The 25,540-nt window shown below is 37.8% G+C and overlaps 1 protein-coding gene across 1 annotated transcript in view; it reads right to left on the reverse strand.

Moving 5' to 3' along the window:
* Positions 1–3,821: 3,821 nt before the first annotated feature.
* The window catches only part of LOC128657675 (vacuolar protein sorting-associated protein 54-like), a 55,660-nt gene continuing 33,941 nt past the window's right edge, over positions 3,822–25,540 (reverse strand). The window contains exon 6 of the mRNA XM_053712072.1: positions 3,822–6,791. Within this exon, the coding sequence (XP_053568047.1) occupies positions 6,686–6,791 (106 nt within the window). The 3' untranslated portion in view covers positions 3,822–6,685. The remainder of the gene's footprint in view (positions 6,792–25,540) is intronic.

Consider the following 25,540-nt stretch of genomic DNA (forward strand, 5'->3'; position numbering starts at 1 on the left):
TATGGAGCTGTTAATATGAGTCGGGATGACATAAAACAACACTCCGGTGACACTCAAAGTATGGCAACAGTGCCTTTATTTAACTGACCAACGTTTCGGGGCTTGACGTTTCAAGCTTGATAAAGGGGCAGGAGCCCCGAAACTTTTGCTCAGTTGAATAAAGGCACTGTTGCCATACTTTGAGTGCCACCGGAGTGTTGTTTTATGTCATATATTACAGGACCTTGGAAAGGGAGGTCCTCCTGGTGTGCACCACTATCGTTTTATTGGGAGATTAAGGACATTTGGTCAGTGAGTGCTGGTCCTGCTTTTTCAACACCAAATATGAGTCGGGATGGTTTCGCAGAAAGACTCTCTCTGCATCTCTGGACTCTAACTTTCATCCAAGCCCTCACTGAGAGACTGACAGGGCTACTTAAAACTCCAGTCCCATTTTGAAGAGTACTACCCTCTATAAGAGACTTCTCCGAATCTTCCGATACTTCTCTGCCAACCTCCTGTGACGAAAGGCAAAGAATTACATGCTCTCACTGAGAGACTGACAGGACTACTTAAAACTCCAGTCCCATTTTGAAGACTACTACCCTCCATAAGAGACTACTCTGAATCTTCCGACACTTATCTGCCAACCTCCTGTGACGAAAGGCAAAGAATAACTGGGGGATGAGTGGAGTGGGGAAGGTATTTAAGCCTCCTGGTGGCCAATTCTAAATTCTACACAAGTAATGAATGAAGCAATGGACTATCCTCCCCTTTAGATGGAAAACAAACAAAAAAACAACAGGAATGGGCCAAAGTGGGGACATGAAGTGCAAAACTGGACCTGCCACCAACTGAACATAATAAATGGTCATGGTCACTAAAGAAAAACAGGTAAGTATATAAATGATGCTTTCTTTCTATGATAGAACAAAGAAAATGTATACAAAGAAAATTGGGTAGCAGCTTTACAGATCTGGTCAAGAGAAGCATCATTGGGATTGTGAGTTCCATAGGCAGTTCATAAAAGCTAAGGGCCGAAGATCTTGATGAAAGAAAAGGCTGGGGTAGAAGGTCTTTTTTTTATATGAAACCACCAAATAAGGTAAGAGACATCTGAACTAGGTCTGCATATCAAGTTCTGGGAGGAGAATCAAGAGCAAACTGAATCCTCAACACCTGTTCCTGCTTGATTTTGGAAATCACTCTGGGAAAATTAACAAATGGAAGGAAAATATACATCAGCTTGACCTACCAAAGCACCACTAAGGTATCCATCAGAACTGCCTGAGGGTCCCTGGACCTAGAACAATAATAGGGAAGCTTGTGGTTCAAATGATAAGCCATATAGTTTAAATCTAGACTTCCCCAGTGCCTGACAATCTGGTTGAAAACCTCCTAATGTAAAGACCTGACCACTGACTGGAGGCATTGGTGACTGATAAAGTACACCTCCCATTTGTTGACATTGTTTAATTGTAACAGAATGAAAGGTTCCTGTCTGAGATAGAGCAAACACTATAGAATTTTGAAGGTCACTGAGCTCCAGAACTTACAAACGAAACCAAACTGCTAGCGCCCTCAGAAACACCCAGCCCAGAGCGCTGCCATTTGTGGCGATTACTATCCAGCTCAGTCAAAAATGGAATAAAGCAGTTTGCAGTCCTTAAGAGGTTCAAGCAATCCTGGATCTCCTCCAGCGATGCTTCATTAGAAATTAGCTCAGAAAGATTGTCAAACTGCCATAAATAATTTATCAGTTTTTTTAACAGGCTGTTTGTCCAAAGCAGGAATATCATCCACCTCCAACAAAGAGTGACTTACCACCTCCTGGAATGCTTCTTCCAATAGGTTAAGATGGCTACTGCACCTCAGGGATAATGAAGGAGAAGTCTGAGGCATGATAAAAGCCAGCCAAAATATTAACCTAAAATCCGGTATAAAATATTGAAGAGGAATAAAGAAACGCTACGTTAAGAGCTCTGGCAGCACTGGATTTAAAGTGACAGTAACCTCAAATATGCAAAAAAAAACTAAAAAATGTCTAAAAATTGCCAAAGCTGTTCTAAAAATGTACGGGGTGCTTGTATACATGTTCCCAGAATAGGTAAATAATGTGTACACATGTTTATATGAATAGCTGGTGGGCTCTCAGATGCATTGTACCTGTCAGCAACTGTATCTACTGTGCTCACCTCAGTTCCAAAAGAATATTTCCAGTAGATAAGCCCATCTGTGTAAGCACAGTGCCAAGGATCTTTTAAAGAGCGGCCACATTTCGCCTGGGGCAAAGCATCTGCATGAAAGAAACAGCACTCTGTAGACCAGCGGATTGGTGGATATTTCACCTGGGAGGCTTGAGAAATCTTCACACTGGAAGATTTACACTGCCTTGCTGAAGACTCCTGTCTAACCCTCTGTCCTATTTGTAGGCTCTCTGATGAGGAAAAAGGGTTGCAAGTATGTTAGAGAATGACATTCTATATCTTTCAGAATTCACCTCACTCCATCAATGATGCAAAATCTGGGAGAGTTGGATGCATTAAAATCTCTGATATGTAGGGGTGTTTTTGCATCTTCCTAGTGTAAATTTTGTTTTGGCAGGAAAGTTATGCAGGCAGCAGTGCCTGATATGTAACTTTCCTACCTTACCTGTATTGTTCCCACCTAAACACGGTGGTCTCGAAGACTTCACTGCTTGAGTATACAAGCTCAGATGTGGTGTTCTCATAGAAAACAAAATGTATTCTTACTGGACAAATTAATTTATTTCATGATAGTGAGTGTCCACAAACCCTGCCCTTCTTTATACAGGTAGCCCTCAGTTTACGCCAGGGTTAGGTTCCAGAAGGAATGGTTGTAAATCGAAACCGTTGTAAATCGAACCCCAGTTTATAATGTAAGTTAATGGGAAGTGAGGGGGTTAGGTTCCAGGCCTCTCTCAAAATTGTCATAAGTAACACCTAATACATTATTTTAAAAGCTTTAAAATGAAGACTTTAAATGCTAAACAGCATTACAAACCTAATAATATAGATTGTATCATCATCAAACCAAGTTTTATGAACAAAAACATTTGCTACACATCACCTAATAAAATAATTACACAACAGACTGCATCATCACATCATCAAACTAAGTTTAATGAACAAAAACGTTTTTTTACTTGCATTTTTCTGCAGTCAGTTCTCTGCATTGTTAGCATGTTAGATAATATTGGGTCTGCACCTATTCTATGCATTTCAATCTGCAGTGATTAATAAGCAGTTAGGCACCCTCACCTCAAGCAGCTGGACTGGAAGATAATAGGGAAGTACCTGCTAAATTTTGCTCGATAGATCTGGTCTGATCTGTGTACACAGATCAATTTAAGGCTGTTAAGTTGCATAACTTTGCTGCAAAACAAGCGAACAGCTCCATCTACTGGCTATTTTAGTTAGTGCATTGCTTTCCAAACGAATGAAAAAAAAGGTTATTCTGAAACAGCGTAAACCGAGAGCCACCTGTATACTGTTAATGACTGAATTTTTAGGGACTTAATTTGCCCTGCTTTGACTTTCCTGCTTTTCTAGCTTTTTCTATCTACTTGGTCATAGGTATGACTGAGGGATTCTGGGAGAACTGGAGGGATTACAGGTCTGGTATATAGGGGTGTTTTGCTTCCTCCTAGTGGACAGGAGTATAACTCAACATGTGATCTTGTGGACTCTCACATTTTATGAAAGAAAAAGCATTTAAAAATGCTTTCAGAAGCATGAAGAAAATTTACTTTTTTTGTCTTCCTTGTCAAACCCACAGTACAATTGAATTTGCTATTAATGACTTGTTTTTAAATAGACATATTTGAGGGTTTACTACCATTGTTATTTTACACTGTTCAGCACAGCGAGAGAAATGTACATTAATTGCATTTTAAAGCATCCAATTTTTGTTTTCATATAATTTTTTAATAGCAGAACTGAGGCAAAAACAAAACAAATGAAATATTGTTACTAACTTAGCTAACTCAGTGACAGGTCTTAAAACTATGTGGAAGTTTAGGAAGCAACTTTCATTTACAAAGCTTACAGTTTTGATACTATATCAGCTAAAATAAAGTGACAAAGGACAACAATCTTATATGTCAGCACCCACAGAAAAATCTGCCATAGTGGGTTCAAATGGTCAACACATGCAGAGCAGAGAGATTGAGAGACATTTTTAGACTGGTTTAATCCTCATCATAGCTGTGAAGAGCTGAATGATCAAAGACATACATGTCTGCTTACTTGATCCTGGATACTGATGAAAGCCAAAACTTGCAATAGTAGTGAGTCATCTTACAAAATTATTATTCAAGAATTTGGGCCAATCTTTCAAGGCTGTAATTTAAATAATCTTATATACTATTGATACTACAAGTAACATGTTCCCCAATCTTGTAATATCCATAAATAAAATTCTCCCTGACTTTCAAGAGTTTATTACTGTAATTATTAAGCATTGTTTACCCATGCTGCTTCTCTCAATCTCCAAATACCAATTTCTGTGGTTGAGTGCAAAACATTGCACTATGGGAAAGAATGTTAGTGTGCATATGCCAATTTTGTAGGGCTTACAAAGTGCAAATAAGGTTCACTGCTGCTTTCTGCCTTGTCATCTTTTAACTTAAGAATCATGGGGAATAGAAAGTACATCTAATTAATTTCCTGCTTGTTGAATGCATCTTGTGATAATAATGTTCAGCTTCCTCTGTGTCTAAATAGTTCAATCAAAGGTTTTTCCCAGAGATATAATATAATCTTAATAATTACTCTGTTGATGTTCCATTCTGCTACCATCTCAGTTCTTTTAAGATGGTCAGCTGGGGTTTTAATCCTTGTAAAAATAATTTTGTTATGCTTTTCATGCAGAAATCTATCAATGGATATTAACAGTACTGGGTTCTTGGTAACCAGGAAGTACATTTTTGTGATTAGGAGTTCCAAAAGGAAACAAAACAAAAAAAAATAACTGCAGTTTTAAACACAAAATGCAAAAAAAGCACCAGCTCTAGTTAAAAATAATTTCAATTTGGTAAAGGGATGGCTTGACTATAGCATAGCTTTCAATTAATGTTCAATAGTGAAGGGTCCTTATTGGGGATTTTAGTTAGCTTCAAAGCGGTTCTGTGGTCCTGGGAATTCAGTGATGTTTTCAAAGACCTGAAATTGTTTCCTGGCTGTATAAGCATGGCAAAGCAGTTTTAATACTTTTATATGTCCAGATTGGGAGTATCATTTATACTCAACAATGAATGTAAACTTTTAAAATGAATAAACAGTCAACATTTTGTGTACGACACAGACCAAGACTCATTTTTTCAACACCAATTTAGGCTTTTTTTCTGTCTGTTTAGACAATTTTATTATAGGTAAAAGTAGGGGAAGCAGGGGCTAGATGAGTTGATGGTATGATAAATAAACAAGCTTTTCTTAAGAAACCATAGCAGCAAAAATCAGAAACAAAATCTACATAATTACAAGGGTAGGTACTCACTTGGAGTGGAACATTATGACTTTGAGCATGTCAATCAAAATACAAACAGGCACTTAATAGTGGAGTGTTTAATCTTCACTTTTACACCCCTTTGTAGCCGGAGGAGTCACCATAAAATTGATGCTGAATGCCTTTATGGCAGTAAAGGGAATGATAAAAATACAATATTAATGCTTATTTCCTTCCACTTATACTGTCAGACAGGCACTTTACAATTTTATTTTACAAAGCCAGAAATTGGAAAGATTTCAAACTGCAAAAAATACCACTGACTAAAATTATTATTTAGTGAAATTTACTTAAAACGCAATCAGAAAATATCCATATTGATAGCAGATACTGCAAATAAATACTTTTGCTTCACCAATAACAGTAAAGGCAAAAATACCTTAATTTAAAAAAAAAAAAAAATATTATACAAAAATACTGATTCAAAATTTCAGCAGTTTATAGCATCACCCCCAAACTATCCAAACAAAAAGCACCAATAGCTACAGGGATAGCTCAATCTGAGCTTATTCCGCAACATCAAAAAGATGAGTCTTGCAGATCAAAGCTTGTATACAGTTAAAATCCAGGAAAGAGAGGAAGATTCCTGACCAATGAAGGAAGAGATAACGGAACTGGTTAAATAGAGAACTTCCCTTATTGTCCTTCGTCTTCCATTTTTAAGACTATTACCATTTACCTATAGTTTCTGCAAATAAGAGATATATATGTAAAAATATATTTTTTCATGACAGCACTCTCATTTATATTAGATTATAAGTTTTGATTTACAGTGTATGCAGTTTGTGCCATCATTACTATAGGAAACCGAAATGTCATTGCACTATAAGAGATTTAAAATATTTGCAGAGCAATTTTTTTTCCCTGTCATACAAACATTTACAGAGGATCTTCATGAAGAGAAGCTGTGTTACAGCCATGCACTTGTTTGGATTTGGTCCAAAGAAACCTGAGCCTGTTTCCAAAGAAAATGAAAAAGTTCTAGTCAGCAGAACATTTGTTCGCTGCTGAAGGACTCTCTGTAAAGGGCAATCCCTGACAGTCAGACTGGATCCAGTTTCTTGGTAAAGATAGCTTTCCAGCCTTTGACTTTGGATTTCATTTTAGTGTCTTGAAAGCAAGACGTCCAGTCCACTGATTAAAGTCACTGAGTTAAAACATTTCTCTATTTGGTTAGGCATCACCTCTTCTGTTCCCAGATTTCACTCAAGTTTAGATCTAGATCTTTAAGACCTTTCAATGCTTTGACATTTCCTGTGTAAAAGGCAATGTCCGCTGCCACAAGTCTGCAAAAAAAAAGAAGAAAAGTTCCATGAAAAAAACAAAAAAGATTTAACACAACATTTTAATAGCACAGCAATTTAATATAGGTTTAGAAAATGTGCTCTCTGTTCTGTATGTCACTGCAATGATCAAATTTACTTTATTCCCTTTGTTAAAAAGCATACTTAGGTAGACTTAGAAATGTATGAGTGTCTTTAGCTCTATATGATAGCAAAAATGCTTTTAATAATGTTATACACTGTGCAAACACTACTGCCATCTAGTGCTCAAAACTGTATAAACATCCTAATCCTATACAACAAAACAATCTGCTGACTTTTCTGGTGAATACTGAATTTACTTCTCAGTTATCTTTTGTTGCTGTTTGTAAGGTATGTTTGTTTTTGTATTTCATGTTTTTATCTATCCTAAATGCTTAACTTTGAGATCTCTAATATACATATATTAATTTAAACAAGTTTCAACACTGATCTGTGAGACATTGCACTTGTAACCTTCCTCTCTGAATGTCTACCATTCACATTTTATGTATTACTATAGCCAACACTCCACATAATCAATTACTTCTATTCAAACCAAGGGCTAGATTACAAGTGGAGCTGTTGAGCGTGAGTGATATTGGGTTTTTGCGTGCAACGGAAAAAGTGCTTATATTACAAGTTGAAAGTAAATGCGATTGCTAGAGTGCAAATCGCATTTTGTGCTCATTGGGTTAGTGCAACTGACATCCTTACGCAATGGGTAGTGCGCTGAGTGAAGTTCCTCTGCGTCCCTGCAATTCGGGAAAGGTGGAGAGAAAGGAGAAGCTTTGGATGCACAACTGAGACGCTGGAGACTTTGGAGCCTGCACCTCATTTTTCCTGTACTGTATTTGTAACTGGTCAAATCCTATATGGAGTTGGTGATTTTGTAATCATCTACAGAGGTCCGAGACTAGTGGGATTATAATTTTGGAATATAACTGCTGAGGCTATCTTAGCCTATTCGGACAGACCTATGAACTGACAGCTTGATCCCTAATTACAAGGGGATAATTTATTTCCTTTTGGTGATGTATGAAATTAACTTACTTTAAATATCAAGGCTGATATAATTTACATCTCACATTTATTTAAAATGTCTATTTTTATTTAATCAGGTAAACTAATCAATTGCCTTTTTGTAGTTTGATGACCACCTGGTCTTATCTGTCGACAATAATGCTGGGTGAATCAGGAATTGTAATAAATTGTTATTTGACGGTTTGTTATAATTATTGGTTTACCTGATTCCTTTCAATGGTCTTAAAGGGTTTATGAGCAAAATATTAAAGGGATACTGATCCCAGTTTTTTTCTTTCATGACTCAGAGCATGCAATTTTTAGCAACTTTCTAATTTACTCCTATTATCAATTTTAATTCGTTCTCTTACTATCTTTATTTGAAAAAGAAGGCATCTAAGCTAAGGAACCAGACACTTTTTGGTTCAGACCTGGACAGCAGTTGTTTATTGGTGGGTGAATTAATCCACCAATCGGCAAGAACAATCAAGGTTGTTTACCAAAAATGGGTCGGCTTCTAAACTTACATACTTGCTTTTCAAATAAAGATACCAAGAGAATTAATAAAAATTGATAATAGGAGTAAATTAGAAAGTTTCTTAAAATTGCTTGCTTTATCTGAATCACGAAAGAAAAAAATTGTGTTCAGTGTCCCTGTCGCTATTATCAAGCCAATTTTTGCAGTTTTGAAATGTGCAATTTAATCATCTTTGTAGTTAAGTTTCTGATTCAATATTCTATTTTTCATGATAGTTGAAGTTAGTGTATTTGCTTCAATCAGTTATTTTAGGAATATAGTTTATTTTAGAGCTGCAACAACTAATCATTTTAAATAATAATAGATAATAATCGATCATTAAAATAGTTGTCAACGAATCTAATAATCGATTAGTTGGTTTGCAATTTGTTGGTCTGTGCACAACACCAGCTGCTTCCCTCCAATGAGCTCCTGCACATGGTATTGTGTTTTATGGTTATGCCCTTAGACTAAATGATGTCTACAGACGTTTACTTTTCACTTTTTCAGGACAGTATAAGTTTACAACTACTCCTGGCCTATGTGCAACCCAGAAATAATAGGAGTCATCATTTGGATTGTTTATATTGAATCAAGTGATTTGGGACTTTGCTTTGCATAATAGAGTGCCAAGCTTGTTATTTAAAACCTAGCCCTAAATTGATGGGAGTTATTTGAATTGATGTGCACTTTTTTCAGTTTGCAGAATTATTAGTGGATCAATTGCTATTGCTGATTATATGTACTGTAAAGATACATGTGTTCGGCTTTGTTCTGCTATTGATATAAAGGGGCTGATTTATCATTGTCTGTCCGACATGATACGCTGTAGCGTATCATGTCCGACAGACAATGCTGAATGCCGACAGCGTATGCTGGTGAACTGCTTGTGCAATCCTGCCCCCTGCGGATTCGCAGCCAATCGGCCGCTAGCAGGAGGTGTCAATCAGCCCAATTGTATAGGATCGGGCGGATTGCAGACCGCAGCCTCAGAGGCAGCGGACCAGTTGTGGAGCAGCGGTCTTACTTTTTATATGAAATGATAATCTGATGTGAAGGGAATCTTCATTACAAATAAAAAAAGTGGTATAAAAGCAATAGTCTACAAAAATAAAACCGAAAGTTTGCGCGGAAAAAGGCGCATCAGGAGCCATTTGGCCCTTGATAAAATCGGCCCCATAGTCCTTAACACTTTTGACTTTTTTTTTTTTTTTTTATATATTTATAATTAATTGTAATGTGTAGCTGATTATTTACCACTGCATATAGATATTCAAGATATTTTCATGTTAGAATGAAGTCCAGGCTTACTTTGTTAAGAGGCCCTTTGAATTGGTGAAGAGCTAACAAAGATAAATATCCCACCTTGGCGAAATTTGAAAAAACCCTACTTATGCATCTCAGGCACCTCAACACCCTCTGAGCGCCTCTTCTCGGATGCAGGCAAAATAGCTTGTAAAAAGAGAGCCAGCCTAAGCCAGGAACATGTAGGCATGTTGACATTTTTGTATCTCAATGCAAATTTTCTGAAAGACTGAATAACAGAATGTAATAAATAGTCTCTCTCTTTCTAGTTCTACCTCTTTTCAAACAGTTTGTGGTTTTGTTTAATTCTAAAAATTTAGTCTGATGTTTATATTTGTAACACTCAGTATGTGGATTTTATTTTAATATAAGAACAAATTATTTTATTTTTTTAATCCGATTAATCGAAAAAATAATCGGCCGATTAATCGATTATGAAAATAGTTAGTTGCAGCCCTAGTTTATCTCCTTAAATGTATTAGGACACAAGGAAGTAACAACAATTTCCCTACTAATGTTGTTATAATTAGGAAGAAATTTAAACGAAGTCCGCAAAACAGCCTTATCCTGATGAAAAATCAGAAAAGAAGACTCACAAGAGAGAGCAGACAATTCAGAAACTCTTCTAGCTGAAGAGATAGCCAAAATAAACAACACTTTCCAAGAAAGTGGTTTAATATCCAAAGAATGCATAGGCTCAAAATGAGGAGCCTGCATAGCCTTCAACACCAAATTAAGACTCAAAGAGGAGAGATTGATTTAATAACAGGCTTGATACAAACCAAAGCCTGAACAAAACAGTGAGTATCAGGAAGTTTAGCAATCTTTCTATGAAATAAAACAGAAAGAGCAGAGATTTGTCCATTCAAAGTACTTGCAGACAAACCTTTATCCAAACCATCCTGAAGTAACTGTAAAATTCTAGGAATTCTGAAAGAATGCCAAGAGAATTTATGAGAAGAACACCATGAAATGTAAGTCTTCCAAACCCGATAATAAATCTTCCTTGAAACAGACTTACGATCCTGTAGCATAGTATTAATCACTGAGTCAGAGAAACCTCTATGACTAAGCACTAAGCGTTCAATTTCCATACTGTCAAATTAAGCGATTTGAGATCCTCATGGAAAAACGGCCCTTGAGACAGAAGGTCTGGCCTTAAAGGAAGTGGCCAAGGTTGGCAACTGGACATCCGGACAAGATTCTCATACCAAAACCTGTGAGGCCATGCTGGTGCTATCAGAAACACATGTAATTGTTCCATGATCTTGGAGATCACCCTTGGAAGAAGAACTAGAGGCGGAAAAATGTAAGCAGGTTGGTAAAACCAAGGAACTGCTAACGCATCCACCATCTCCGCCTAAGGATCTCTGGACCTGTAAAGGTACCTGGGAAGCTTTTTGTTTAGATGGGAAGCCATCAGATCTATTTCGGGAAGACCCCCCATCTGTACAATCTGACATGAAAAAAACAAAAAAGATTTAACACAACATTTTAATAGCACAGCAATTTAATATAGGTTTAGAAAATGTGCTCTCTGTTCTGTATGTCACTGCAATGATCAAATTTACTTTATTCCCTTTGTTAAAAAGCATACTTAGGTAGACTTAGAAATGTATGAGTGTCTTTAGCTCTATATGATAGCAAAAATGCTTTTAATAATGTTATACACTGTGCAAACACTACTGCCATCTAGTGCTCAAAACTGTATAAACATCCTAATCCTATACAACAAAACAATCTGCTGACTTTTCTGGTGAATACTGAATTTACTTCTCAGTTATCTTTTGTTGCTGTTTGTAAGGTATGTTTGTTTTTGTATTTCATGTTTTTATCTATCCTAAATGCTTAACTTTGAGATCTCTAATATACATATATTAATTTAAACAAGTTTCAACACTGATCTGTGAGACATTGCACTTGTAACCTTCCTCTCTGAATGTCTACCATTCACATTTTATGTATTACTATAGCCAACACTCCACATAATCAATTACTTCTATTCAAACCAAGGGCTAGATTACAAGTGGAGCTGTTGAGCGTGAGTGATATTGGGTTTTTGCGTGCAACGGAAAAAGTGCTTATATTACAAGTTGAAAGTAAATGCGATTGCTAGAGTGCAAATCGCATTTTGTGCTCATTGGGTTAGTGCAACTGACATCCTTACGCAATGGGTAGTGCGCTGAGTGAAGTTCCTCTGCGTCCCTGCAATTCGGGAAAGGTGGAGAGGAAGGAGAAGCTTTGGATGCACAACTGAGACGCTGGAGACTTTGGAGCCTGCACCTCATTTTTCCTGTACTGTATTTGTAACTGGTCAAATCCTATATGGAGTTGGTGATTTTGTAATCATCTACAGAGGTCCGAGACTAGTGGGATTATAATTTTGGAATATAACTGCTGAGGCTATCTTAGCCTATTCGGACAGACCTATGAACTGACAGCTTGATCCCTAATTACAAGGGGATAATTTATTTCCTTTTGGTGATGTATGAAATTAACTTACTTTAAATATCAAGGCTGATATAATTTACATCTCACATTTATTTAAAATGTCTATTTTTATTTAATCAGGTAAACTAATCAATTGCCTTTTTGTAGTTTGATGACCACCTGGTCTTATCTGTCGACAATAATGCTGGGTGAATCAGGAATTGTAATAAATTGTTATTTGACGGTTTGTTATAATTATTGGTTTACCTGATTCCTTTCAATGGTCTTAAAGGGTTTATGAGCAAAATATTAAAGGGATACTGATCCCAGTTTTTTTCTTTCATGACTCAGAGCATGCAATTTTTAGCAACTTTCTAATTTACTCCTATTATCAATTTTAATTCGTTCTCTTACTATCTTTATTTGAAAAAGAAGGCATCTAAGCTAAGGAACCAGACACTTTTTGGTTCAGACCTGGACAGCAGTTGTTTATTGGTGGGTGAATTAATCCACCAATCGGCAAGAACAATCAAGGTTGTTTACCAAAAATGGGTCGGCTTCTAAACTTACATACTTGCTTTTCAAATAAAGATACCAAGAGAATTAATAAAAATTGATAATAGGAGTAAATTAGAAAGTTTCTTAAAATTGCTTGCTTTATCTGAATCACGAAAGAAAAAAATTGTGTTCAGTGTCCCTGTCGCTATTATCAAGCCAATTTTTGCAGTTTTGAAATGTGCAATTTAATCATCTTTGTAGTTAAGTTTCTGATTCAATATTCTATTTTTCATGATAGTTGAAGTTAGTGTATTTGCTTCAATCAGTTATTTTAGGAATATAGTTTATTTTAGAGCTGCAACAACTAATCATTTTAAATAATAATAGATAATAATCGATCATTAAAATAGTTGTCAACGAATCTAATAATCGATTAGTTGGTTTGCAATTTGTTGGTCTGTGCACAACACCAGCTGCTTCCCTCCAATGAGCTCCTGCACATGGTATTGTGTTTTATGGTTATGCCCTTAGACTAAATGATGTCTACAGACGTTTACTTTTCACTTTTTCAGGACAGTATAAGTTTACAACTACTCCTGGCCTATGTGCAACCCAGAAATAATAGGAGTCATCATTTGGATTGTTTATATTGAATCAAGTGATTTGGGACTTTGCTTTGCATAATAGAGTGCCAAGCTTGTTATTTAAAACCTAGCCCTAAATTGATGGGAGTTATTTGAATTGATGTGCACTTTTTTCAGTTTGCAGAATTATTAGTGGATCAATTGCTATTGCTGATTATATGTACTGTAAAGATACATGTGTTCGGCTTTGTTCTGCTATTGATATAAAGGGGCTGATTTATCATTGTCTGTCCGACATGATACGCTGTAGCGTATCATGTCCGACAGACAATGCTGAATGCCGACAGCGTATGCTGGTGAACTGCTTGTGCAATCCTGCCCCCTGCGGATTCGCAGCCAATCGGCCGCTAGCAGGAGGTGTCAATCAGCCCAATTGTATAGGATCGGGCGGATTGCAGACCGCAGCCTCAGAGGCAGCGGACCAGTTGTGGAGCAGCGGTCTTACTTTTTATATGAAATGATAATCTGATGTGAAGGGAATCTTCATTACAAATAAAAAAAGTGGTATAAAAGCAATAGTCTACAAAAATAAAACCGAAAGTTTGCGCGGAAAAAGGCGCATCAGGAGCCATTTGGCCCTTGATAAAATCGGCCCCATAGTCCTTAACACTTTTGACTTTTTTTTTTTTTTTTTATATATTTATAATTAATTGTAATGTGTAGCTGATTATTTACCACTGCATATAGATATTCAAGATATTTTCATGTTAGAATGAAGTCCAGGCTTACTTTGTTAAGAGGCCCTTTGAATTGGTGAAGAGCTAACAAAGATAAATATCCCACCTTGGCGAAATTTGAAAAAACCCTACTTATGCATCTCAGGCACCTCAACACCCTCTGAGCGCCTCTTCTCGGATGCAGGCAAAATAGCTTGTAAAAAGAGAGCCAGCCTAAGCCAGGAACATGTAGGCATGTTGACATTTTTGTATCTCAATGCAAATTTTCTGAAAGACTGAATAACAGAATGTAATAAATAGTCTCTCTCTTTCTAGTTCTACCTCTTTTCAAACAGTTTGTGGTTTTGTTTAATTCTAAAAATTTAGTCTGATGTTTATATTTGTAACACTCAGTATGTGGATTTTATTTTAATATAAGAACAAATTATTTTATTTTTTTAATCCGATTAATCGAAAAAATAATCGGCCGATTAATCGATTATGAAAATAGTTAGTTGCAGCCCTAGTTTATCTCCTTAAATGTATTAGGACACAAGGAAGGAACAACAATTTCCCTACTAATGTTGTTATAATTAGGAAGAAATTTAAACGAAGTCCGCAAAACAGCCTTATCCTGATGAAAAATCAGAAAAGAAGACTCACAAGAGAGAGCAGACAATTCAGAAACTCTTCTAGCTGAAGAGATAGCCAAAATAAACAACACTTTCCAAGAAAGTGGTTTAATATCCAAAGAATGCATAGGCTCAAAATGAGGAGCCTGCATAGCCTTCAACACCAAATTAAGACTCAAAGAGGAGAGATTGATTTAATAACAGGCTTGATACAAACCAAAGCCTGAACAAAACAGTGAGTATCAGGAAGTTTAGCAATCTTTCTATGAAATAAAACAGAAAGAGCAGAGATTTGTCCATTCAAAGTACTTGCAGACAAACCTTTATCCAAACCATCCTGAAGTAACTGTAAAATTCTAGGAATTCTGAAAGAATGCCAAGAGAATTTATGAGAAGAACACCATGAAATGTAAGTCTTCCAAACCCGATAATAAATCTTCCTTGAAACAGACTTACGATCCTGTAGCATAGTATTAATCACTGAGTCAGAGAAACCTCTATGACTAAGCACTAAGCGTTCAATTTCCATACTGTCAAATTAAGCGATTTGAGATCCTCATGGAAAAACGGCCCTTGAGACAGAAGGTCTGGCCTTAAAGGAAGTGGCCAAGGTTGGCAACTGGACATCCGGACAAGATTCTCATACCAAAACCTGTGAGGCCATGCTGGTGCTATCAGAAACACATGTAATTGTTCCATGATCTTGGAGATCACCCTTGGAAGAAGAACTAGAGGCGGAAAAATGTAAGCAGGTTGGTAAAACCAAGGAACTGCTAACGCATCCACCATCTCCGCCTAAGGATCTCTGGACCTGTAAAGGTACCTGGGAAGCTTTTTGTTTAGATGGGAAGCCATCAGATCTATTTCGGGAAGACCCCCCATCTGTACAATCTGACAAAATACATCTGGATGGAGAGACCTCTCCCCTGGATGTAAAGACTGATGACTGAGATAATCCGCTTCCCAATTGTGTACACCTGGGATATGTTTCGCAGAAATTAGACAGGAGTTGGATTCCGCCCAAGAAACTATCCAAGATACTTCTTTCATGGCTAAAGGACTGCGAGTGATTGACATATGCCACAGTTGTGATATTGTCTGTCTGAAAACAAATGAATGATTTTCTCTTTAATAGAGGCCAAGCCTGAATAGCCCTTAAAATAGCACAGAGTTATAAAATATTGATTGGTAACCTTGCCTCTTGAGGATTCAAAACTCCTTGTTCTGTCGGAGACCCCCAGACAGCTCCCCAACCTGTGAGACTTACATCTGTTGAAATCACAGTCCAGGAAGGACAAACAAAAGAGGCCCCTTGAATAATCTGATGATGGTCCAACCACCAGGACAGAGAGAGTTGAATGTTGGGATTTAAGTATATCAATTGTGATATCTGAGTATAATCCCTGCACTATTGATTCAACATGCAAAGCTGCAGAGGTCTCATATGAAAACGAGCAAAGGGGATCGCGTCCGATGCTGCAGTCATGAGACCTAAAACTTCCATGCACATAGCCACTGAAGGGAATGATCGAGACTGAAGGTTTTGATAGGCAGAAACCAATTTAATTCGTCTCTTGTCTGTTAAAGACAGAGTCATGGACACTGAATCAATCTGGAAACCTAAAACGTTGACCCTTGCCTGAGGAATCAAGAAACTCTTTGGTAAATTGATCCTCCAACCATGCTTTTGAAGAAACAACACAAAGTTGATTTGTGTGAGATTTTGCTAAATGAAAAGATTGAGCCAGTACCAAGATATTGTCCAAATAAGGAAACACCGAAATACCCTGCTCTCTGATTACAGATAGAAGGGCCCCGAGAACCTTCAAAAAGATTCTTGGAGCTGTTGCTAGGCCAAATGGAAGAGCAACAAATTGGTAATGCTGGTCTTGAAAAGAGAATCTCAGAAACCGATAGTGGTCTGGATGAATCGGAATGTGAAGATACGCATACTGTAAGTCTATTGAGGACATGTAATGACCTTGCTGAACAAAAGGCAGAATATTCCTTATAGTCACCATCTTGAAAGTTGGGACCCTTACAAATTGATTCAAAAACTTCAGATCCAGAACTGGTCTGAAGAATTTTCCTTCTTCGGGACAATGAATAGATTTGAATAAAAACCCAGACCCTGTTCCAGAAGTGGAACTTATACAATTACCCCTGAAAGCTCTAGATCTGAAACACACTACAGAAAGGCCTGAGCTTTCACAGGATTTGTTGGAGAGAGAAAAAAATCTTCTCACAGGAGGTCTTATTCTTAAACCTATTTGATACCCCTGAGAGACAATATTCTGAATCCAATGATTCTGAACGGAACCTGCCCAAACGTCTTGAAATAATTTCCATCTGCCCCCCCACCAACAGAACTGGATTGAGGGCCGCACCTTCATACAGTCTTGGGGGCTGGCTTTGGTTTCTTATAAGGCTTGGATTTATTCCAACTCGAGGATGGCTTCCAATTGGAGCCAGAGTCCTTAGAGGAAGGGGCTCCCTGGACAATTAAGATCGATAGGTCATCAGGCCTTTTGCCATATAGTACCCAGGTGGAATGACCGCAGAGGAAAGCTTATAGACCCGGATGGGCAGCATGGCTTCACACTGATCATACTCCCATTTGAACTGCAGCATGCCGACATGCTAATAAGACTCTCGTCCCGAAAGACTTGGTTGGGTAGACCTCCGCAAAGAATATCTCTAGCTAGTCCAGAAGCCAGCCTACATGATCAGGCAGTTATAGGGGGCTGATATCGACTTAACTTATCAATAGGGCCATCAAATTCTTGTAATGGAAATGTCGGTAACCATGTAAAGTTGTCATGTTAATTAGTTTTGATCTGTGTTTGATATACAGTTTATTCAGTTTTTATGTTCACCCCTAATGTTATACAGCTCATACATTGGCCATAACAGCTTCTTGGTGAGAGATTGTTAATTGCGGTAATAGGATAAATATTGCAATCGCTTAATAATGCACTGTCCCTATGTCTTAAAATATCTTTTTGCGGATTGCGGCCGGGGCCGCGAAATAGAGGATAGCAGAATATCATTGCTTAAGGGGAAGATATTTCTTTTGTAGCTTGAGGGCTTAAGTGACTACCCCTAAATACCCTAGCTGTGAAGCGTAAGATTTCCAAACTCACTGTGCCCAGATTCACTTGATGGCTACACTGACATGTCAGAAAACTCTAGCCACTGGGGAAAATATAGTGTCACAAATAGCTAGCCCTCAATTCCTAACCTAAAACATTTTTAAACCAAAAAGCGGGTATAATTTAACTCTCTCCCACTTGTGTATTCATATATTAAAAAAAAAAAAAAAAAAAAAAGGCAATATCCAATGATAAGACCCATAGAGGTATGAGGTGTCATGTTTAAATATTCTTTATAAGATCAACTGTTGGCTCAATTTTGGTCCTCCAATTTATCTGTTTTAAAATATCCGTTTCATATAATTCTTCCTTTATATTCTCCTAATTTGTTCTTTGTTTTTGTCTTTTATCATTTTGTCTTTCTTATGCTTTACTTACAATCAACCCCCATAGTACCTTTACTCATATAGGGCCCACAATTGGGGTAGTAATGAGGTTCAATGATTAATTTGATACTTATGGTCTTTTATATAACAGATCTCACCCGCAAAAGCAGAGGTAGGAACATCCCTACAATATATTTACAGATTTCAGACCCACTGCTTTAATTCATAACCGTTTAGTTTTGCAGCGAAATGTATGAGTATTATACAATTATAGTTGATGCATGGCTTAATTAATGACGTATTGTTTTGTAACATCTTTGAAGTATTCCATGTATTTTCACGTTCTGCTGTAAAACCTCATTTTATTTCAATAAAGCTCTTTGAAAATTAAAAAAAAAAGCCAAAGACATAGATTTAACATCTATCTTGATGATATCAAAAAAAGCATCACAGATAAAATGATTAGCATGTTGAAGCAAACTAACAATGCTATGCAAATCAGAATCTTTATCCCGTTGTGCTAAGCTATCCAACCAAAAAGTTGATGCAGCCGCAACATCAGCCATAGAAATGGCAGGTCTGAGAATATAGCCAGAATGTAAATAAGCTTTCCTTAGATAAGATTACATTTTCCTATCTAAAGGATTAAAAGAGGTATTACCTTCTAAGAAAATCGACTGATAAAATACTTTGGTCTGTTAAAATCTAACTAGGTGGACTCTTGGATGACGAACCATATTTTGGCAGCATATTGTTATAAATATTGTCGCAAAATAATTCTGAGCACATGTTGGTCCACAAGGTTTTATGGTTCTTTAAGAAATGAGGATGGTCTATTTTGATGGGTTACCCCTTGATAACCCCTGGAAGTATTGGATATAAATGCAAGCATTGTCTTTGTAGCCCTAAATATAATTTATAAAATGTTTTTTTTTATTTATGTTTTTATTTTTTATATAACCATCAACTAAAAGCTTTTTCTTTTTTAAGGTTTGTGTTCAGCGGTTAAGGATACAAAGGGTTATTTTTAGGGGTGCCTAAAATAATCGATTCTGTGATGCATCGCGATGCAGCCTGTTAACGATGCTGCATCGATGCAGTGCAGATCAGAATCGATTCAGGGGTGACATCATCGCGCAACGTCACATGACCCCGCCTCTCTCACATAGCAGACGAGCCGACAGCATTTGTGTCAGGATTAATCTGGTTACAGCCCCCAGCTACACCACATCAGGACTTGCTGTGCACACTGCGCAGATATCTGACACAGAGAGCATTAACAATAGACCTCCTCTCACACACAAATGTTCCGGTCAGGAATTTTTATGACACCTATCCTAAAGAGCCGACAGCAGCCTCATGTAAACAGTGAATCTTTTCTTGTATTATAGATTCACTGTTTACTGTTGCGGTCTCTGCTGCATGTTTCCTCTCTGTCAGACCCCTAGCCCAAACGAGCATTTGAGGGTTGCTGTAAAACTTTTGACTTACTGTATCTAATAGCAACCCTCAAATGCTCGTTTGGGTTAGGGGTCTGACAGAGAGGAAACATGCATCAGAGACCGCAACAGTAAACAGTGAATCTATAATACAAGAAAAGATTCACTGTTTACATGAGGCTGCTGTCGGCTCTTTAGGATAGGTGTCATAAAAATTTCTGACCGGAACATTTGTGTGTGAGAGGAGGTCTATTGGTAATGCTCTCTGGGTCAGGTTTCAGATGTCTGCATGTACTCCGTGAGAATGTTTGAGTGAGTACACTGCTGCTGGTTTTCCTTTGTAAAATAAATCTACAGATACATTTCTGTGCATATTGTAGTATTATGTTTATAAGTGCTCTTCCATCTTACACAGTTGTTTAAAAGATTATTATATATACACACACACAATATACATATATATATATATATATATATATATATATATATATATATATAGTGTGTGTATGTCTCTCTCTCTCTCTCTCTCTAATCCGATGATTATTATAGCAGGTATTCAGCATCTACTCCAAATTTGCTGAATGTATGACCGCTGGGACCTCAGGTGGCAGCCTTCTAAGAGGATTCAGCAGGAGGAACAGAGTTTTATTGTAGCGAGCATACCTTTCTCTTAAATGGGGCTCTTGATAGACGGGAGTCTGAAATGGCCCGGCTACTGCGTGGCCACTTCCGGAGCATGGAGCAAGAAATACTCCAAATTTTAGTTTGACTACAAGCACCGGCATAGGACTGACTACTATTATAGTCCTAAGTCAGCCGCATTATACACTAAAAGAGAAAAGACCCTTGCGAAATGCAGTGCTACAAAGATTCCACTCCACAAAGAAGCATAACCACCCGCCGGAATCCCTTGGGCTAAGCGGAGAGGTAATGAAATCAATTGAGCTGTTGAGTTGCATTGTGACAATGGGAGGTGCCGGTGGCCCTGAGTCTTCAGGGGCCTTGATTTGTGCTGCAGAGCTCCAGGCTGGCCAAGATGAGAGTGCAGCTGGTTCTGGAATGCAAACTTGGGATGACACAGTAATCGCTATACCCTCTACTTGCCTATGGGGCCTGAAACCAAACAAAAGTGGCTGGAGACTATTTGTCTAGACTCTGTCCAACTGGCATCTCATTTCAAGATTACAGAGGAACAGTCGGGTCTGCAACTTTTGCTCCCTCAATTTGTCTCAGAAGTCAGTGATGTGGTGCTCCAATTATAGAACTACGTGCCCACGTAGTGGAGTGCGTTAGCAAACTCTAAAACATGTTTGCCATTTTCAGTGTGCACGGTACTAAGTATCTGCAATACTGATCATTGAGCTTCACATGTGAATATCCCACTTTATAATTTTCTATATATAAATTTCATATAAAAAAATAAGCAAGGAATGCAATATAGGCTTATTACCTCTAATGAAGAAGTAAATCTGATACTTTGAAACGTGCAAGGTGTAACTTGTTGGCATGCATTCCTGGCCCATCTCGAACAGTATTGTTTTCTACCTGGTCGTAAGATTAAATTGGGTAACTGTACCGAAACATTCTCTCTACTGCACAAACTTTTCCGGCTATTTCAGCTATAATAAGATGACAGTTATCTGCAAACATTGTATATCTTACCTCATACAGATTGAGGTTTATAAATGTGAGTGTTGTGATATTATTTTTTTAATAAACAGTTTCTTTCATGTAATTAGCAAGAGTCCATGAGCTAGTGACGTATGGGATATACATTCCTACCAGGAGGGGCAAGGTTTCCCAAACCTCAAAATGCCTATAAATACACCCCTCACCACACCCACAATTCAGTTTTACAAACTTTGCCTCCCATGGAGGTGGTGAAGTAAGTTTGTGCTAGATTCTTTGTTGATATGCGCTTCGCAGCAGGCTGGAGCCCGGTTTTCCTCTCAGTGTGCAGTGAATGTCAGAGGGATGTGAAGAGAGTATTGCCTATTTGAATTCAATGATCTCCTTCTACGGGGTCTATTTCATAGGTTCTCTGTTATCGGTCGTAGAGATTCATCTCTTACCTCCCTTTTCAGATCGACGATATACTCTTATATATACCATTACCTCTACTGATTCTCGTTTCAGTACTGGTTTGGCTTTCTACTACATGTAGATGAGTGTCCTGGGGTAAGTAAGTCTTATTTTTGTGACACTCTAAGCTATGGTTGGGCACTTTTATATAAAGTTCTAAATATATGTGTTTAAACATGTATTTGCCTTGATTCAGGATGTTCAACATTCCTTATTTCAGACAGTCAGTTTCATTATTTGGGATAATGCATTTGAATAATCAATTTTTTCTTACCTTAAAATTTGACTTTTTTTTCCTGTGGGCTGTTAGGCTCGCGGGGGCTGAAAATACTTCATTTTATTGCGTCATTCTTGGCGCGGACTTTTTTGGCGCAAAAAATTTTTCCTTGTCATTTCTGGCGTCATACCTGTCGCCGGAAGTTGCGTAATTTTTTTGACGTTTTTGCGGCAAAAATGTCGCCGTCACCGGATGTGGCGTCATTTTTGGCGCTTAAAGCATTTAGGTGCCAAATAATGTGGGCGTCTTTTTTGGCGCTAAAAAATCTGGGCGTCATTATTGTCTGCATATTATTTAAGTCTCATTGTTTATTTGCTTCTGCTTGCTAGAAGCTTGTTCATTGGGATTTTTTTCCCATTCCTGAAACTGTCATTTAAGGAATTTGATCAATTTTATGGTAACTGTTCCTCCGGCTGTTGTTTGTAATGAATGTCATGACAAACTTGTTAATGCAGATAAGATTTCCTTTAGTAATGTTCCATTACCTGCTGCTGTTCCATCAACATCTAATATTCAGGGTGTTCCTGTTAACATAAGAGATTTTGTTTCTAAATCTATTAAGAAGGCTATGTCTGTTATTCCCCCTTCTAGTAAACGTAAAAAGTCTTTTAAAACTTCTCATTTTTCAGATGAATTTTTAAATGAACATCATCATTCTGATTCTGATAATGATTTTTCTGGTTCAGAGGATTCTGTTTCAGAGGTTGATACTGATAAATCTTCATATTTATTTAAAATGGAATTTATTCATTCTTTACTTAAAGAAGTCTTAATTGCATTAGAAATAGAGGAATCCGGTCCTCTTGATACTAAATCTAAACATTTGAATACAGTTTTTAAACCTCCTGTAGTTATTCCAGAGGTTTTTCCCGTCCCTGATGCTATTTCTGAAGTAATTTCTAGGGAATGGAATAATTTGGGTAATTCATTTACTCCTTCTAAACGGTTTAAGCAATTATATCCTGTACCATCTGACAGATTAGAGTTTTGGGACAAAATCCCTAAAGTTGATGGGGCTATCTCCACTCTTGCTAAACGTACTACTATTCCTACGGCAGATAGTACTTCCTTTAAGGATCCTTTAGATAGGAAAATTGAATCCTTTCTAAGAAAAGCTTACTTATGTTCAGGTAATCTTCTTAGACCTGCTATATCTTTGGCGGATGTTGCTGCAGCTTCAACTTTCTGGTTGGAAGCTTTAGCACAACAAGTAACAGATCATAATACTCATAGCATTGTTAATCTTCTTCAACAGGCTAATAACTTTATTTGTGATGCTATCTTTGATATCATTAGGGTTGATGTCAGGTATATGTCTTTAGCTAGAAGAGCGTTATGGCTTAAAACTTAGAATGCTGATATGTCTTCTAAGTCAACTTTGCTTTCCCTTTCTTTCCAAGGTAATAAATTGTTTGTTCACAGTTGGATTCTATTATTTCAACTGTTACTGGGGGGAAAGGAACTTTTTTACCACAGGATAAAAAATCTAAAGGTAAATTTAGGTCTGCTAATCGTTTTCGTTCCTTTCCTCACAATAAGGAACAAAAACCTGATCCTTCCCCTACAGGAGCAGTATCAGTTTGGAAACCATTTCCAGTCTGGAATAAATCCAAGCCTTTTAGGAAGCCAAAGCCAGCTCCCAAGTCCACATGAAGGTGCGGCCCTCATTCCAGCTCAGCTGGTAGGGGGCAGATTACGTTTTTTCAAAGAAATTTGGATCAATTCGATTCACAATCTTTGGATTCAGAATATTGTTTCACAAGGGTACAGAATAGGCTTCAAGATAAGGCCTCCTGCAAGAAAAATTTTTCTTTCCCGTGTCCCAATAAATCCAGTGAAGGCTCAAGCATTTCTGAAATGTGTTTCAGATCTTAGAGTTGACTGGAGTAATTGTGCCAGTTCCAGTTTTGGAACAGGGGCTGGGGTTTTACTCAAATCTCTTCATTGTACCAAAGAAGGAGAATTCCTTCAGACCAGTTCTGGATTTTAAAATATTGAATCGTTATGTAAGGATACCAACATTCAAAATGGTAACTATAAGGACTATTCTGCCTTTTGTTCAGCAAGGGCATTATATGTTCACAATAGATTTACAAGATGCATATCTGCATATTCCGATTCATCCAGATCACTATCAGTTTCTGAGATTCTCTTTTCTGGACAAGCATTACCAGTTTGTGGCTCTGCCGTTTGGCCTAGCAACAGCTCCAAGGATTTTTACAAAAGTTCTCGGTGCACTTCTATCTGTAATCAGAGAACAGGGTATTGTGGTATTTCCTTATTTGGACGATATCTTGGTACTTGCTCAGTCTTCACATTTAGCAGAATCTCATACGAATCGACTTGCGTCGTTTCTTCAAGAACATAGTTGGAGGATCAATTTACCAAAGAGTTTGTTGATTCATCAGACAAGGGTAACCTTTTTAGGTGTCCAGATAGATTCAGTGTCCATGACTCTGTCACTGACGGACAAGAGACGTCTAAAATTGGTTTCAGCTTGTCGAAACCTTCAGTCTCAATCATTCCCTTCGGTAGCCTTATGCATGGAAATTCTAGGTCTTATGACTGCTGCATCGGACGCGATCCCCTTTGCTCGTTTTCACATGCGACCTCTTCAGCTCTGTATGCTGAACCAGTGGTGCAAGGATTATACAAAGATATCACAATTAATATCTTTAAAACCGATTGTACGACACTCTCTAACGTGGTGGACCGACCATCATCGTTTAGTTCAGGGGGCTTCTTTTGTTCTTCCGACCTGGACTGTGATCTCAACAGATGCAAGTCTGACAGGTTGGGGAGCTGTATGGGGGTCTCTGACAGCACAAGGGGTTTGGGAATCTCAGGAGGCGAGATTACCAATCATTATTTTGGAACTCCGTGCGATTTTCAGAGCTCTTCAGTCGTGGCCTCTTCTAAAGAGAGAGTCGTTCATTTGTTTTCAGACAGACAATGTCACAACCGTGGCATATGTCAATCATCAAGGAGGGACTCACAGTCCCTCTGGCTATGAAAGAAGTATCTCGAATACTTGTATGGGCGGAATCCAGCTCCTGTCTAATCTCTGCGGTTCATATCCCAGGTATAGACAATTGGGAAGCGGATTATCTCAGTCGCCAAACATTACATCCGGGCGAATGGTCTCTTCACCCAGAGGTATTTCTTCAGATTGTTCAAATGTGGGGACTTCCAGAAATAGATCTGATGGCTTCTCATCTAAACAAGAAGCTTCCCAGGTATCTGTCCAGATCCAGGGATCCTCAGGCGGAAGCAGTGGATGCATTGTCACTTCCTTGGAAGTATCATCCTGCCTATATCTTTCCTCCTCTAGTTCTTCTTCCAAGAGTGATTTCCAAGATTCTAAAGGAGCGTTAGTTTGTTCTGCTGGTAGCTCCAGCATGGCCTCACAGGTTTTGGTATGCGTATCTTGTCCGGATGGCTACTTGCCAACCGTGGACTATTCCGTTAAGACCAGACCTTCTATCGCAAGGTCCTTTTTTCCATCAGGATCTCAAATCCTTAAATTTGAAGGTATGGAGATTGAACGCTTGATTCTCAGTCATAGAGGTTTCTCTGACTCCGTCATTAATACTATGTTACAGGCTCGTAAATCTGTTTCTAGGAAGATATATTATCGAGTCTGGAAGACTTACATTTCTTGGTGTTCTTCTCATCATTTTTCTTGGCATTCTTTTAGAATTCCTAGAATTTTACAGTTTCTTCAGGATGGTTTGGATAGAGGTTTGTCTGCAA

The sequence above is a fragment of the Bombina bombina genome, chromosome 4 (assembly GCF_027579735.1).
Source record: "Bombina bombina isolate aBomBom1 chromosome 4, aBomBom1.pri, whole genome shotgun sequence".
In the NCBI taxonomy this organism is placed as follows: Eukaryota; Metazoa; Chordata; class Amphibia; order Anura; family Bombinatoridae; genus Bombina; species Bombina bombina.